This window comes from Macaca thibetana, chromosome 3, assembly GCF_024542745.1.
Source record: "Macaca thibetana thibetana isolate TM-01 chromosome 3, ASM2454274v1, whole genome shotgun sequence".
In the NCBI taxonomy this organism is placed as follows: domain Eukaryota; kingdom Metazoa; phylum Chordata; class Mammalia; order Primates; family Cercopithecidae; genus Macaca; species Macaca thibetana.
Window position 1 is genome coordinate 136,274,273 of NC_065580.1, and position 17,499 is coordinate 136,291,771.

A 17,499-nucleotide genomic window follows, 5' to 3' on the forward strand; every position below is an offset into this window, starting at 1 on the left:
CAAGGTAAACAGGCTCATCCTACTAGAGCAGTTTTACTCACGAAAAGGAAAAAAAGAATCTAAGACATCAGAGAGCCACTTAGGATTAAGAACGCAAGCTGCCCCCTAATTAGTATCCTCTGTCCTTAAAGATCTGAGCTACTAACATGGAAAAGATGGAAAAACATTGCCTTTAAGTACCAATACAAACATATTACCTATCAGTAAGAATACATCGCTTGAGGGGAAAGGAAGCAGATGCTCATCTATTTTGTCTTATCTATTGAGAACTAAGTTCAGAAGCTATACTAAAAGTAAGATCTAAGTTATAAACGTATTTTATCTTGATTTTTAAAGAGCAATGCTTACAGTCTGAAAAACTGTCATTTGGTGGCTAATATCCTTGAATTCAAAGTACCATACTGAGGTCACATCTTTTTGGTTCTCAGTATCTAGCTTTAGCATGTCACAATTATCTGGGGATTCTTTTCCACTTCCTTTACATTGTGAAAACTCACCTGAACTCAAAACTGTAAGTAAATCTAAAAACCTATACCTACGAGTCAATCTTTAATTCATTTTTAAAATATGCTTTCTCTACACACTTCCCTTCTCTTTCTTTAATCTTTTTTTTTTGAGACAGAGTCTCACTCTGCCGCCCAGGCTGGAGTGCAGTGGCCGGATCTCAGCTCACTGCAAGCTCCGCCTCCTGGGTTTACGCCATTCTCCTGCCTCAGCCTCCCGAGTAGCTGGGACTACAGGCGCCCGCCACCTCGCCTGGCTAGGTTTTTTTTTGTATTTTTTCAGTAGAGACGGGGTTTCACCGTGTTAGCCAGGATGTTCTCGATCTCCTGACCTCGTGATCCGCCCGTCTCGGCCTCCCAAAGTGCTGGGATTACAGGCTTAAGCCACCGCGCCCGGCCTCTTTTTTTAATCTTAATATTTGAATTTATGGAGCATTAAGTTCTTTGACTGTAAAAGTCAAAGAAAAAAGAGATGTGAGGTCAAAGGAATGAGAGCGAAACGACGAGGTCAGTAGGTAAAAAGGAAAATTTCAGCAAAGAATAACAGTTAAGATGATTGTTCGTGTAAGCAATAATTCTATATGTCTTTTAAAATCCGAAATAAACAATTACATTTACATTATATGCTAAGCCTAAACCTAATACATCTTATGCACTCAAAGCCAGAATAGATAGAAGTAAACGCCATTACTAACAGCCTATGAGTATCAAGTTTGGGAACACTAAAAAAATTGCCAAAAAGGCAATCAACTTGAAACTTACAGATTAACAAGTGCTATTTCAGAATTCTTCTAAATACTAAGTATCAACATGACCTTATCAATATTCGCATCGCTAACCAATACAACAGTAACCTGGCTTCTGACTGTTCTGAGATAAGGTATAAATGTGTACTTTACCTTCAATAGGAAAGTGTGTCATGTACCCATTTCGAGATTCATTACTAGATTCACAAAAGGGAAAATTGATTTTGAAAAATTGTTGCTTGTGAAGTTCATTTATATGTTAAAAAAAAAAAAGGCCAATACATTTTTTTTCCTTTTCCATTTAGAAAAGTAACACGATACTTATAAATATTAAAACACAGTCTGTGCAATATAAGGAAACATTAAATATGAGCAGTATGTGGGAGAACGGGAGTGAAAAGATTATACCTTGCAAAGGCTTCGATAAGGGCTGTTTTTCATCAACATCATCGGTTTCAGAAGGGCCTGCTTTGGGATACAAAGATAATACTTCAAAAGTAATCCCCCGCCCCCTCAAAAAAATGTGGGATGACTTTAGTCAACAAATTTGGATGAGATACATGGAATGGCCTTTTTATAAATAAAAAAGAAAACAAAATTTTTTAAAAGACTGACAAAATGAGCAATGTCAATTCATGATCTTGGTGAATGGAAAAATGTAATCAGGTAAATTCATATGTAAACAGTCAAAAGAAATTTTGAAGATGACTGGACATATGGATTGAATGGGAATGGTATGTCTAAAATGGAAGATATGGGTTTTTTAAAACAGTACAATGTTTATAACAGTAAACTGTAACTTTTACTTCATACAGATTACAAATGCAGGTTTATCTCACAGGTGTATATGTTTCTTCTTTGGCAAAAATTTGCTTACGCTTTTGTCATACTGAAGAAAAATGCAGAACCAAATGTTATATACCTTCCTTAGAATCTCTAAAATAACGTAAACCATCTCCTTGCATCTCTACTCAAATAGAAATGTGACAAACTAACAGCTATTAATTCATTCTCCCTTTCTTCCAGCACCACGGGCATTTTTTCTAATAAGGTTCTTTCCAAAACATAGAACGTACTCTGAGTTAAATTTAACTTCACAAACTGCTATATTTTGACAACACATTTACATGTTATCATCAAACTTTTTAATGATTAAAGTAGTAATAGTTTTAAAGTAGAAAACAAAACATTGTGTTTTCAATGGCTATTTAACATAAAACACATTTTGGCATTAATAAGACCACAAATCAGTTAACTATCTCTGAAGAGAACTGAGAAAACATCCTAAGTCGTTTGAAACGCTTCATTCATTAAAGCCTAAGAAATTTCACAAAGATGCACCACACTACACATTACAGGCAAAGGACACATCAGAGAAAAAAATCAATTGCATGAGAAATAAAGAAATCGTTTCTATTTAGAATCTCAAAGGAGAGAAAGTCTTTGAATGTAGACTCCTAAATTCAAATGCTAAATCCACTGCTTCCTAGTCTTCTGACTCTGAGTAAAACATACAGAACTCGTGAAAAGGAAGATGTGCTATTTACAAGATTTAAAAATGCAATGTTAGTGAAGGCTACTAATTGACCTCTAAGTACTGCTTTAGCTGCTCTTCACAAGTTTATGTGGCATTCTCGATATTCTGGTCTAAATATTTTTAATGAGGCCCTCATTAAGTCAATTATAAGCATGTTTCCTAGGATTCCCACTGTATTATGTTTTCTATTAATAATTTAATTTCAGTATGTTCAGAGAATTTATTAAGACTACCTGTGAACAAGTATACAGTCAATTTTTATAAATGATTCATGCTTTGTAAATAAACTTATTTCCTGGGTACACAGTTTTCTTTAGTTAGCTTAAATATATTAACTATAGTTAAAATATTCTATGTAACATATAAATGTTATAAAAGTATTCATCAGTTAGACATATATCATTGGTTAAAATCTCCCACGACTGTACATATCTATAGAGACTTATAACTTGTAAATCATTTTTACTTTTACTTTGAGGATACATTGTTAGGCACATACAAACTAATGGTTGTTGTATCAACTTAGTGACTGATTCCTTTAAATATTACATAGTCTTATTCTACCCCTGCTACTACTGTTTTTGGCCTCCAATATTGCTAAACTATATATTTTTTAGTTGATATTTACACAGCCTACCTTCATGTATCACTATACTTCCAAATTATTTTAATGTCACGTATTTGAATTTTATTCACCCTAAAAATGGTACTTGATTTTATTCACCCTAAAACATACTTAACCTCCACCTCTCAAATGCTTGAGGTACCTACCACTCATTGAGAAAACCAACACATTCCCAACACTCACATTTGAATGCCACTATTTTACAGGAGCACTGAGGTGCACAGAGAAATATATCCAAGCCTATTTTGGAATACAAAAGGTTTTAGAAGAAAACATCAATGTCCTTATGTAAAAGAACGAAGAAATGAACTGTATTATAATCACACAGTGTAACTACCATGATGACATGATTAAATCTAGTTGTGACAAAATAGATAAATCCCAGCTGAGGCAGAGAATTGCTTGAACCTGGCAAGCAGAGGTTGCAGTGAGCTAAGATTGCGCCACTGCACTCCAGCCTGGGCGACAGAGCAAAAATCCATCCCCCACCCCCAAGAAAAAAAGATAAATCTTGAAAACTTAAATTGAGTGACAGACTATACTCAACAACATATACAGTGTACCACTGTGTAAGCTTAACTCAGGAAGTGGCATATATAAAACAAGCATGGACATGCCACACACACACACACACACACACACACACACACACACACACACACACACACAGAGTCCTGCAAGGAAGTGGCATATATAAAACAAGCATGGACATGCCACACACACACACACACACACACACACACACACACACACACACACACACACACACACACACACAGTCCTGCAAGAATATTTATGTAGTAAACCACAACATCACCATCAGGAAGGACAATTCTCAGTTTTCAAGATCATGGTCAACTTAAGAAGAGTAGAGAGAGAAGTGGGAATTTGGGAGATCCCCAAGAAGGGCTTCAATGAAATAGTTACATGTTACTTCTTGGAGGGAGGAGAGAAGAGACGAATACTATGGTTCCCTAAACCTGGGCAGATTGATACTATACTTTTAGGTTCTAAATATTTCATTTTTAAAAAGCATGTTAGCGCCTGTAATCCCAGTACTTTTGGAGGCCCAGGCGGGTGGATCACCTGAGGTCAGGAGCTCGAGACCAGCCTGGCCAAGATGGTGAAACCCCATCTCTACTAAAAAACACAAAAATTAGCCAGGTGTATCGGCACACATCTTAATCCCAACTATTTGGGAGGCTGAGGCAACAGAACCACCTCAACCCGGGAGGCAGAGGTTGCAGTGAGCCAAGATCGCGCCACTGCACTCTAGCCTGGGCAACAGAGTGCGACTCTGTCTCAAAAAACAAAAAACAAACAAAAAAAAGAGAAATGAAGGCCTATGTCCACACAAAAGCTTGTACACAAATGTTCACAGTACCTCTATTTGTAATGGCCCCAAACTGGAAGAACCCAAATGGCTATCAACAGACAAAGAGATGAACAAATTTTGACCCAGGCATACAAAAGAACACAAATTAACAATCAAATGGAATCTACTACCGATACATGCAATGCTGTGGATGAATTTGAATTTCAAAACAATCATGTGAAATCAAAGAAGCCACACTGCTCCCCGCCCCATGAAAATAGTCCACATTTTATTATTTCATTCATAAGACTTTACAGAAAATGCAAACTAACCTAAAACAGAAAACAGATCCGTGTTGCCTGAATACTGGGCAGGGCAATGAATGACAAGGGGACACAGGAAACTTTTGGGGTTATAGATATTTCATTATCTTGGATGCAGTGAAGATGATGTATTAGGTATGTACATGGCAAAGCTAACCAGGTTTTTTTAAGTGTTTAATATACTATAATTACGCAGTGAGAAAAAATTAAGCTGACGATATATCTGCATTTGCCTAATAGGTTTATTTTATTTTGCAACACTACAACCTGGGATTGAATTCTAAATTGTGCCACAACTTTTGCTCATCCTTTTTAAGAACATGAATGGCTATTTTACATATCCCCTATGGATTGTCTGAGTCGATCTTATAGCCCCATTTTTAAAATGTTTTATCCCAGTGACTGAATTATAAATATATATGTTAATCAAGAACTGATCAATAAAATTCTATTTAAGAAATTAAAGCAATTGATGAGCAAATTTTAATTTTAACCACGAATAATTTTTAGAATGAAAAACTGCATTAACTCGAGTTACCTTGAATGTTATATTGATAATAATCAGGATCTTCTGATTCTTCCTTTACCGTCACAGCTGCCATTTCCAGGGAAATGCCTAGAAAAGCAAATGCAATGATATGATTGCATGTCAGAACTTTCAGCTAGATTGTGTAGGGATATCCTTGCTGCCCTCCCTATAAATACAGCAATGTGTATTTACTTTAAATAAAGACTTTAGGTCTTTGAAAAGACAAAAGTAGGTAGCAGAAGGTAAAAATCACCTATAATCCCAGTCAGTGCAAAATTTTAACCATTCATTAATATTCTGCAATTATTTGCTGCTCTTTTCTCCAGCTAATTCTTATCTTTAGAATCAAAGAAAATTTTGCCACACTCCCTTTTCACTTAATGTTAAAAATACTTTTATAAACCATTGAAATACACTTATAAACATCAGCTTTAATAACTCAGTATTCCAAAGGAGAGACAGCATCATGGTTAACAATTTCAATAACGAGATACATTGATTTTTTTCACCTAATAAATCCCTTTTATTACAAGGATTTGTGCCAGGGTACAAAGCACACCTTTCTGCACAAGGCTTTGTCCACAATTAGGACAGATGATTCGAAGCAGACCTTTGTGGTCAGATACAAAAGAGTATGTGTTGTGTAAATTCCACTCGTAGGAAGGTCAAAACAGGCAAAAGCAATCGATGTTATTAAAAAGCTGACTTTGGGAAGGGCCGAGGCCTGGGTGACACGGCGAGACTCTGTCTCAAAAAAAAAAAAAAAAAAAAAAAAAGGAAAGAAAAAGAAATGAACAATGCATAGGTGCACATACACATTTCAGGCTGAAATATTCAACCACAGTCATACCAACTCTAACACGAACGAAATCGTGAGCTCTGACTTGGGCAACTTTGTAAAGAATATTTTCAACTCTAGAGAAAGAGCTCAAAGAGAGTTAAATTGATACACAAAGGGTATGCATCCCTGAAGCAACAAGCAAACAAAGGAGTTACTCCACTGCCTTCCATCACCAAGGGGAAAGTGTTTTGCTGCTACACAGTGGTGGCAGAGAACACTGCATCTGAGACCTCTGCGATTCTCTGGGCTAACTTAGCACTTTCATGTCCATCAGTAAAAGCGAATAGAAAATTACAGCTAACAACCGGGCACGGTGGCTCATGCCTGTAATCACAGCACTTTGGGAGGTCCAGGTGGGCGAATCACCTGAGGTCAGGAGTTTGAGACCAGCCTGGACAACATGGTGAAACCTCATCCCTACTAAAAATAAGAAAACTAGCCGGGAGTGGTGGCACGCAACTGTAGTCCCAGCTACTTGAGAGGCTGAGGCATAAAAATCGCCTGAACCCAAGAGGCGGAGGTTGCAGTGAGCAGAGATGGCGCCACTACACTCCAGCCTGGGTGGTATAGCAAGACGAGGGAGGGAGGGAGGGAGGGAGGGAGGGAGGGAGGGAGGGAGGAAGGAAGGAAGGAAGGAAGGAAGGAAGGAAGGAAGGAAGGAAGGAAGGAAGGCAGGCAGGCAGGCAGGCAGGCAGGCAGGCAGGCAGGCAGGCAGGCAGGCAGGCAATAAATTACAGCTAACAAACAAGGCAGATCCACTGGGGATTCAGACCCTTCAGGGATAAAAATTTGGGTCACTCCAATCGGCTACAGAACCCCACACATACTGGCTGGGTGCAGTGGCTCACGCCTGTAATCCCAGCACTTTGGGAGGCTGAGGCGGATGGATTACCTGAGGTCAGGAGTTCAAGACCAGTCTGGCCAACACGGTTAAACCCCGTCTCTACTAAAATAAATAAATAAATAATACAAAAATTGGCTGGATGGCACACGCCTGTAATCCCAGCTACTCGGGAGGCTGAGGTGGGAGGATCACTTGAACCTGAGCCGCGGAGGTTGCGGTGAGCCAAGATCGCTCGACTGCGCTCCAGGCTAGACGACAGAGTGAGACTTTGTCTCAAAAAATATAAATAAATAAAGTAAAAAGGTAAATCCAAAAAAAAGTCTGGTAAGCTGCAGAAGCGTAGACTGTGGCCACTATGCCTACTCTCTTCCTTGTCTGTTACAAATGTGTTTGTGTAAAGATTATGCGTTTACATATACTAACTATACTCTTCTGTGCAGTAGTATTTCACAATAGTTTGGTTGGAGGTTTCCTTTCCATTTGTCCATTAGACTAGAGATTACTCAATTAGGTTTGGGCTGCATTTAAAGAGCAGGTAATATAGCTCGCGACTTTTAAGTCAGTCTCTCAGCGATGGGTGTGACTGCTGGAACACTGTGTCTCCCCATTTTGAGGAGAGGGTAAAAATGGATTTCTTTGTAGGAAGTCAAGTTACATCTCTTTAGATGGAAGAGTTGTCTCGTTGTTGTATAGAAGGTCAAATGTGCAGGGAAGGGTGTGTATATATGCTGAGTAGCCAAAGAGAACAGCCTGGGCCAGCCGCAAAACTGATGTCTCTCAGTTGCAAACCCATCCTCTGGGTTTCTGCTGAAGCTTGAGTTCTGCACAGGAGCTGCCTCTGTGTGAGTCTCTGCCACAAGGATACACTACAGAGAGACAGGCTAGAGGAGGGGAAGGGATCTGGGCCTTCCTTTTGGCTTCTTGTCTTCATTCTCATCCCAAAAAGGTGACTCCTCGGTATCCTCAATCAGCCTGGCCAAAGCAGGCCCTCCCATCACAACAGCTGGGCCTGGTTGGCAATGTCTCTGACACTACCAGAAGCAGCCTCGCCATGCCTGTCAGCCACCAGCACCAGCCAAACACTACCCCACCTCAGAAGTCAGACGGAAAGCTGACGGGGTGGCAGTCACTGCCTAGAATTGTTCCTTAAAGAAAACCTTAGTATTCTCCTTTAGGTTACAAAGTTAAACAACTTTATAACTAGTTAACAATCTTTTTTTTTTTTTTGAGACGGAGTTTCACTCTTGTTGCCCAGGCTGGAGTGCAATGGTACGATCTTGACTTAATGCAACCTCCACCTCCTGGGTTCAAGCAATTCTCCTCCCTCGGCCTCTTGAGTAGCTGGGATTACAGGCGCCCACCACCATGCCTAGCTAATTTTTTTGCATTTTTAGCAGAGACTGGGTTTCCCCATGTTGGCCAGGCCAGTCTCGAACTCCTGACCTCAGGTGATCCACTCACCTCAGCCTCCCAAAGTGCTGGGATTACAGGCGTGAGCCACCGCACCTGGCCAACAATCTGGGTTCAAGCAATTCTCCTCCCTCGGCCTCTTGAGTAGCTGGGATTACAGGCGCCCACCACCATGCCTAGCTAATTTTTTTGCATTTTTAGCAGAGACTGGGTTTCCCCATGTTGGCCAGGCCAGTCTCGAACTCCTGACCTCAGGTGATCCACTCACCTCAGCCTCCCAAAGTGCTGGGATTACAGGCGTGAGCCACCGCACCCGGCCAACAATCTTTATGTTAAATTTTCTCTGTTCCAATAACTGATATGGTTTCTGTCTCCTGACTGCACCCTGGCTATAAATGTAAATAAAATCTTATTTGCAGGATAAATTAAGAATATAAAGATGCAAAGTGTAAAAGAGAAAACAGAAACCTATAATGATGCTGATGCGTACATAAAGACAGTTGAAAGAATTCGATTAAATACATGGGGTTTCCCAATTCAGCATGTTTCTTTTTGGAAGCAAACTAAATATTCAGGAGATGAATACATGAATTAAGGGGAAAAATTTGCAAAATGATGATTTTTTTTTTGGCACAATCTACTAAAAACTACACAAAAATGTGAGATTTCCTATGGAGTGAAAATAAAGAAAAAAGAAAAACCTTCTGTAAAACTGGCAAACAGTGTAAAAGACTCAAATACCTTTTCCAAAAAAGGATAATTCAACACTTTTCTTGCAGCTCTCCCAAAATACACTTACACACATAAAAGCTCTCATTCACATGCACGCACACATGTTAACACCCCCTTGCCGCCTCCCCAACAACTCATTCGAGATGCCCTTAGACGGGGTCAGGCGGGGTAGGTGGCTGCCCAGAAAGCATGGCAGAATGAGAAGGCTGACGAAGGGCCGGGAAAGGGGCTGGGGAAGCTGCCGAGGGCCTGGGCAGACAGAGGGAGATGAGGGGGCCAGCAGGGTGGTGACAGCCCACTAAGGAGCGTCTCGTGTGAATAAGGGGCACAGGGCCGAGCAGCAGGAGGCTTGACAGTGGCACTGGGATACAGAGTAACACTGGGGAAATGATGAAATAAATAAATATGCTGAGAACATCTGGGTGCCATGGTTCTAGGACAGAACCGAATTATAAGCAGGGGATTGGGCGCACTGGCTCACGCCTCTAATCCGAGGACTTTGGGAGGCTGAGGCGGGTGGATCACTTGAGGTCAGGAGTTCAAGACCAGTCTGGCCAACCTGGCAAAACCCCGTCGTACTAAAAATATAAAAATTAGCCGGGCGTGATGGTGCATGCCTGTAATCCCAGCTACTCGGGAGGCTGAGGTGGGAGAATTGCTTGAACCCACAGGCAGAGGTTGCAGTGAGCTGAAGTTGCAAGACTGCACTCCAGCATGGGTGACAAAGCAAGACCCCGTCTCAAAAAATAAATAAACAAATAAATAAGGAATTAAATAGCACTTTTATTTGAGAATTGAAAATGGTCTCCTTGGAGAGTGGAAAACGGGAGTGCAGAGGGAAGGAGGAGACGAAGGTGGCATTCTATTGATTTTTGTAAAAAGCACTACAGAACAGCCAACCTCTTACATTATATGTCTGTATAACTGGAAAAGAAGACAATACATTTTATCTACAAACATGTGTAACTGGCAAAGAACTCTGCCTACCACTTACTGAGCAAATTACCTTTCTGGGTCTTAATGTGATAACATTAACAAATAGTGTCACAGTTGGAATACATTAGTAGTGACTGCCTCTTTCTTATCAAAACAAAGCAATAATTGAGTCAAACTATAACCTTCTACACTAATGGAAAGTCTTCCTTAATTTCACCATTGACTCTAAAAGCACTAGTACGTACCAGAATCTTCTGTGGGTTCAGTTTTCACTTTGATGGGACCACAACTGCAAGGAGAAGAAAGCCCTGATCAAGCCATGTGCTGGTGACAGTCACTCCCACAACATTCAAAGTCTCTGGGTCTCAAAGCTTAAGATCCCTCCCTTGACCAAGGCAGGTGCCAACCTGACTCAGCTTAAAACTGGCATATTTATTTCTTGCATAAATAAGAGTTATTGGGCTGGACGCAGTGGCTTACGCCTGCAATCCCAACACATTGGGAGGCCGAGGCAGGTGGATCACAAGGTCAGGAGTTCAAGACCAGCCTGGCCTATATGGTGAAACCCCGTCTCTACTAAAAATACAAAAATTAGCCGGGTATGGTGGCGCTTGCCTATAGTCCCAGCTACTCAGGAGGCTGAGGCAGAAGAATCGCTTGAACCCAGGAGGCGGAGCTTGCAGTGAGCTGAGATCATGCCACTGCACTCCAGCCTGAGTGACAGAGGGAGACTCTGTTTCCAAAAAAAAAGTTATCAACTGAACTTAGGACTTCAATTTCTATCTATCTTTTGGGGAAAAAAGTACTATAAAATACTACAGAGTAGCATATTAAGAGTTATAGGGCCAGGGGCGGTGGCTCACGCCTGTAATCCCAGCACTTTGGGAGGTGGAAGCGGGTGGATCACCTGAGGTTAGGAGTTCAAGACCAGCCTGGCCAACATGGTGAAACCTCGTCTCTACTAAAAATAGAAAAAAATTAGCCGGGTGTGGTGGCACATGCCTGTAGTCCCTGCTATTTGGGAGGCTGAGGCAGGAGAATCACTTGAACCCAGGGGAGGGGGGAGCAGGGGTGGCAGTGAGCTGAGATCACGCCACTTCACTCTAGCCTGGGCAAAAAGAACAAAACTCCATCTCAAAAAAAAAAAAAAAAAAAAAGAGCTATCAACTGAACTTAGTGCTTTAATTTCTATCTATCTTTTGGGGAAAACAGTACAATACAATACTACAGAATAGCATATTAACTTCCAAATACGACTCTAAGGCCAATTCACAGTGTGACCAATGCCGCTGGCTTTTCCCAGGAACTCTACTATTCAGAAATACCAAGTCAAAGAGGGCATGTTCACAAGATCTCCAAATGATATCCTTACCTATTAAACTTTAAGATGTGTGACATAAGGCCTTTTTAATATTCTAATATTTCAATTATCTAACAACTAAAACTTTTTGAGATGTGGGAGTTAAACAGCAGTAATGAAATTAGGTTTTACCTTCCACCTGGAGATAGTATCGACCTGTCAGCATCTGTTACCATCACACGACCACCTACGTACAAAAAAAAATTCGCGTTAGTTTTGCAACATTTCAAATATAATACTTCTAAAGCCTTTAAATATAGAATGAATGGGGTAGAACTAGGCTTTGCAGCTCTGGATCACACCAGAACAAACACTGCTTTTCATCCCTTCACCCAACCACACCCTCCTTGAATGAAAAAGCTCTATTTTCATCAGTGAGAGAAATGCAGACACATACCATTTGTCTAGTAAGATGGAATATGGAGAATATGACTCTGCTGACGTATAAATGACGATACACATTTTTCTCTTTTTCTTTTATCTTTTTTTAGAAACAGGGTTTTACCCTGTTGCCCAGGCTGGTGTGCAGTGGCATGATCATAGTTCACTGCAGCCTCCAACTCCCGAGGATCAAGCAATCCTCCTACCTCAGCCTCCTGAACAGCTGGGACTACAGGAGCATGCATTACCACTCCCAGCTAATTGTTTTCTATTTTTTGTAGAAATTAGATCTTGCTATGTTGCCCAGGCTGGTCTCGAACTCCTGGACGCAAGGGAGACTCCCACTGTGGTCTCCCAAAGTGCTGAGATTAGGCTGGGCGCGGTGGCTCACACCTGTAATCCCAGCACTTTGGGAGGCTGAGATGGGTAAATTGCTTCAGGTCAGGAGTTCGAAAGCAGCCTGGCCAACATGGTAAAACCCCATCTCTACTAAAAAATATAAAAATTAGCTGGGTGTAGTGGCAGGTGCCTGTAATCCCAGTTACTCGGAAGGCAGAGGCAGGAGATTTGCTTGAACCCGGGAGGCGGAGGTTGTAGTGAGCCAAGAATGCGCCACTGAACTCCAGCCTGGGCGACAGAGCAAGACTCCATCTCAAAATAAATAAATACATAAATAAAAATAATAAAAAAACTTTTAAGTCTAAAATTTAACATAAACATGACAAATATTTCTCCTTCTTAAAAGAGATTTACACAAAAATCCTACCACTAACATCATAGCTCATGGTCAAAATCCTTTCCTACTAATATCACAAGATGATGTCTGCTATTACCAATGCTGTTTGACATTTATATTCTAGCCAGAGCAACAAGAATAAGAAATAAGAGGCACTTAGATTGCAAAGGAAGTGGTAAATTGTCTTGATTCTCACACAACTTGATCTCCTACATAGAAAGTCCAGAAATAAACACAGGGTCAAATGACTTTCAACAAAGATGACAAGGATATCCCGAGGGAAAGGACGGTCTTTTCAGCAAATTGTCCTGGAATCAAAGGATATCCACGTGCAAAAAGATGAATTTACACCCTTACCTTGTGCAATATACAAAAATGACGTCAAAATGAACCATAGATCTAAATATAAGAGCCAAAGCTATAAGACTTGCGGAAGAAAACATAGAAGTCAAATCTTCATGCCTTTGGGTTATGCAACGGTTTCTTAAACATGAAGTCAAAAGCATAAGTGAGGGCCGGGCGCAGTGGCTCATGCCTGCAATCCCAGCACTTTGGGAGACCGAGGTGGGCAGATCACCTGAGGTCTGGAGTTTGAGAACAGCCTGACCAATATGGTGACACCCCATCTCCACTAAAAATACAAAAGCTATCCGGGCATGGTGGTGGGCACCTGTAGTCCCAGCTACTCAGGAGGCTGAGACAGGAGAATTGCTTGAACCCAGGAGATGGAGGTTGCAGTGAGCTGAGATCACGCCACTGCACTCCAGCCTAGGTGACACAGTGAGACTCTGTCTCAAAAACAACAACAACAACAACAACAACAACAAAAAAGCATAAGTGACAAAAGAATAAACTGGTTTTTATCAAAATTTAAAACGTTTCTGCCTCAAAAGATACTACCAAGCAGGTGAAAAAGACAAGTTATACAGTAAGAATAATGTAGATTTATTAGAATTGGAGAAAATATTCCCAAATCCTGTACTCTAGCCTGGATAACAGAGTGACACCATCGCAAAAAGAAAAAAAAAAAAAAATTTAACAAATCATCAATTAGGGACTTATATCAAGACTATATAAAAAACTCTTAAGACTCAATAATAAAAAGACAAATAAACCCAATTTTTAAATGGGAAAAGAACCTAAAAGGACCTAAATAGATATTTATCCAAAAAATATGTATGGATGACCAATAAGCACAATGAAAGATAACACAAGCCTGTAATCCCAGCACTTTGGGAGGCCGACACAGGTGGATCACTTGGGCTCAGGAGTTCCAGACCAGCCTGGCCAACACGCAAAAGCTTTTCTCTACCAAAAAAGATTCAGAAATGAGCTGGGTATGGTGGTGCACGCCTGTAGTCCTAGCTACTGAGAAGCTGAGGCAGCAGGATTGCTTGAGCCTGGGAGGTTGAGGCTGCACTGAGCTGAGATGGCACCACTACACTCTAGCCTGGCCAACAGAGTGAGACCCTGTCTCAAAAAAGAAGGTAAAAGATAACACAACATCAACAATCACTAGAGAAATTTTAAAAAGTCAAACAAAAATGAGATACCACATCATACCTATTACAATGGCTAAAATCAAGAAGTAAGTTGGCAGAAATGTGGGGGTAACCCTCCTATCCTGCTGCTAGAGTATAACATGGTATAGCCACCTTGGAAAACAGCTTGTCAGTTTCTTCAAAGTTCAGTGTAGCAGGGTGCGATGGCTCACGCCTGTAATCTCAGCACTCTGGGAGGCCTCCCTTGATCATGAAGTCAAGAGATTGAGACTATCCTGGCCAACATAGTGAAACCCTATCTCTACTAAAAATACAAAAATTAGCCGGGCATGGTGGTGCGTGTCTGTAATCCCAGCCACTTGGGAGGCTGAGGCAGGTAATCTCTTGAACCCAGGAGGCGGAGGTTGCAGTGAGCCGCCAAGATCGTGCCACTGCACTCCAACCTGGTGACAGAGCGAGACTCCATCTCATTAAAAAAAAAAAAAAAAAAGTTCAGCGTAAATTTACCCTATTCCTAGTAATTGCACTCCTATGTAAATCCAAGAGATATCAAGGAATATGTCCAGACAAAAACTTGCTCAAGTATGTTCACTGTAACATTATTCCCAATACCCAAAGGTAGAAACAACCAAAATATCTATAAACTGATGATTGGATCAACAGGCGGTATATGTTCCTGTCACAGAATAATAAGTGCTCAGCAATAAAAAGAAACTACGGATACACCCATCAAGCTCAATGAGCCTCGAGTGAATGATGCTCAGTGTAAAAAGCTCATTTCAATAGGATGCATACTACATATTCCATTTCTACAACATTCATGAAATAACAGAGGGATGATGAAAACATCCCAAAATTAGACTGTGATGAAGGATGAAAAACCCTTAAAAACATTTTAAGACTGTAAATCTACTATTAGTGAATTATATACTTAAGACAAGTGAATTTGGCTGGGTGCAGTGGCACATGCCTGTAATCCCAGCACTTTGGGAGGCCGGGGCAGGTGGATCATTTGAGGTCAGGAGTTTGAGATTATCCTGGCTAACATGGTGAAACCCCAATCTCTACTAAAAATACAAAAAAAATCAGTCAGGCGTGGTGGCGCACACCTGTAATCCCAGCTACTCTGGAGACTGAGGCAGGAAAATCACTTGAACCTGGGAGGCGGAGGCTGGAGCGAGCTGAGATCACACCACTGCACTCCAGCCTTGGCGACAGAGCAAGACTCCGTCTCAAAAAGATAATAATAAAATAAGACAAGTGAATTTTATGGTGTATCAATTATACCTCAATCAATCTGCTAAAAAATTAATCTTTTCACCACAATGAGAATAAAACAAAGGTTAATAGAAAATACAATGTGTATGTTTATGTATATATAATTTTTTCCTTTCATCCTTACATGGTTAAGAGTATTCCAGTGATACTGGTTATTTACTTCCGAAAGTCAGAAATAAACCTGGCTCTAAAGGATACCACTCTTTTATCCTGTTTTCCCTTCAAATGAAATGGCTAGACTTCCCTAAAGGAAGCTGAAATCCTCATCATTCTTCAAGGGCCCATAGAAATGCTCTCTTCCTCATGAACTCTTCCCTGAACTATAAAGGTATCCAACCTCCACTAATATCCACAGCCCTTTCTCAGAACCATTCTTGCAGTAGGGATGTGATGCTCCTGCCATGTTCACTTTACAGACTTTTCTCTCTTCGTGAGACTCTCAGCTCTAAAAAGTTGTAATGCTGATACACAGATGCATATCCCCTCCCCACCCAATGCTGTGCCCAACAATGCCTTGCCTAGTCAATGACATTAGGTCAATTAAATCCTACTCATAATTCTGCTAAGTGAGGGCAGACATATGATCTTCTACAGAAAACAAGCAGCGGAGCTGAAAACAAAAAACAGCCGGGCGCGGTGGCTCACGCCTGTAATCCCAGAAATTTGGGAGGCTGAGGTAGGTGGATCATGAGGTCAGGAGTTCAAAACCAGCCTGGCCAAGATGGTGAAACCCTGTCTCTACTAAAAATACAAAAATTAGCCAGGTGTGGTGGCGAGCACCTATAATCCCAGCTACTCGGGAGGCTGAGGCAGAGAATTGCTTGAACCTGGGAGGCGGAGGTTGCAATGAGCCGAGATCGTGCCATTGCACTCCAGCCTGGGCGATAGAGCGAGACTCCATCTCAAAAAAAAGAAAACAAAAAACAAGTCTCCACTTTTTTAGCTCAATGAACCTTTCGTGGATTATATAAACATCTAAACAGCCCATCCAAAAATGTCTGACATCATATTCTCAAAGAAAATAAAACAGAAACCATTGAAGTGTATTAAAATCTAGCAAAACGGAGGCTAGCCAGCTATCAAGGAAGTGAATCTCTTACTTACCTAGATGCTTCTTTGGCTCTAAGAAAGGTCTGCATTAAAACAAAACAAAACTCCATATGAATACACAAAATTATTGTAGCACATACATTTAAATGACTTCTGTGTTAAATATGAATTTTAAAACTCTATTAACATAAGCTGAATATTCAAATTTATATGAATCAACTGTTGATGGCTACAAAGGGAGAAAGCACTTCACCTCTTAATGATGAATGAAATCCCTGCTTTGTTCTCCAAAATCCATTTCAGGGTTGCAAGATCATAGTTCTCGGGGTGTTTAAAGGCAACGCCTTCCGGAAGCCCCTGCACTACCACAGCCGACTGGTCTCGCAGCATCTTCTCATATGGTACAGGTACCACTGTGGATTTGCCTAAAGCTTTCCCTGGGGGAGGTGAAAAGCAGATGAACATCATTCAATGGTAAGATTAAAAAACGAAATCATCACTAGCTTATTGTGGCTTAATAAGGACATCCATGATTTCTTATAATATGTGATTTCAAAATTAATACTACAGCATTCTAGCTCCCCATATCAGCAGAAGGTCTAAACCTGAAACTGATCCAAAGGGCCAAAATGAAAAGTAGATACAATATTTTACTTTAAAAACTACACAGAAAGAGCAATGGCTGGTTTCTTGCACTATTGCCTTTCTTGAAGATGGTCCCATCCTGGCATATTCTCAGGTACAATTTGGCCTCAGAATATAGAAGCCCAGCACATCCAACCATTACCATAAAATATCAGGAATATTTCAGCTAATATTCTCATTGAAAACTTATCAGGTAAATACAAGCT

The 17,499-nt window shown here is 40.7% G+C and overlaps 2 protein-coding genes across 7 annotated transcripts in view; one reads left to right on the plus strand and one right to left on the minus strand.

The window, feature by feature from the left end:
- GTF2I (general transcription factor IIi) overlaps positions 1-17,499 on the minus strand; it is a 114,353-nt gene that overhangs the window by 46,691 nt on the left and 50,163 nt on the right. For 3 of the 6 annotated variants that reach the window (XM_050783632.1, XM_050783630.1, XM_050783628.1), the window contains 6 exons: positions 16,902-17,085; positions 16,703-16,731; positions 11,834-11,888; positions 10,587-10,630; positions 5,588-5,665; positions 1,658-1,717 (listed from right to left, as the gene is read on the minus strand). In XM_050783632.1, the coding sequence (XP_050639589.1) occupies positions 1,658-1,717; positions 5,588-5,665; positions 10,587-10,630; positions 11,834-11,888; positions 16,703-16,731; positions 16,902-17,085 (450 nt within the window). The remainder of the gene's footprint in view (positions 1-1,657; positions 1,718-5,587; positions 5,666-10,586; positions 10,631-11,833; positions 11,889-16,702; positions 16,732-16,901; positions 17,086-17,499) is intronic. The other 3 variants (XM_050783633.1, XM_050783631.1, XM_050783634.1) reach the window with 1 other exon arrangement.
- The window catches only part of ABHD11 (abhydrolase domain containing 11), a 997,569-nt gene that overhangs the window by 4,857 nt on the left and 975,213 nt on the right, over positions 1-17,499 (plus strand). The gene's annotated exons all lie outside the window — the stretch shown is intronic.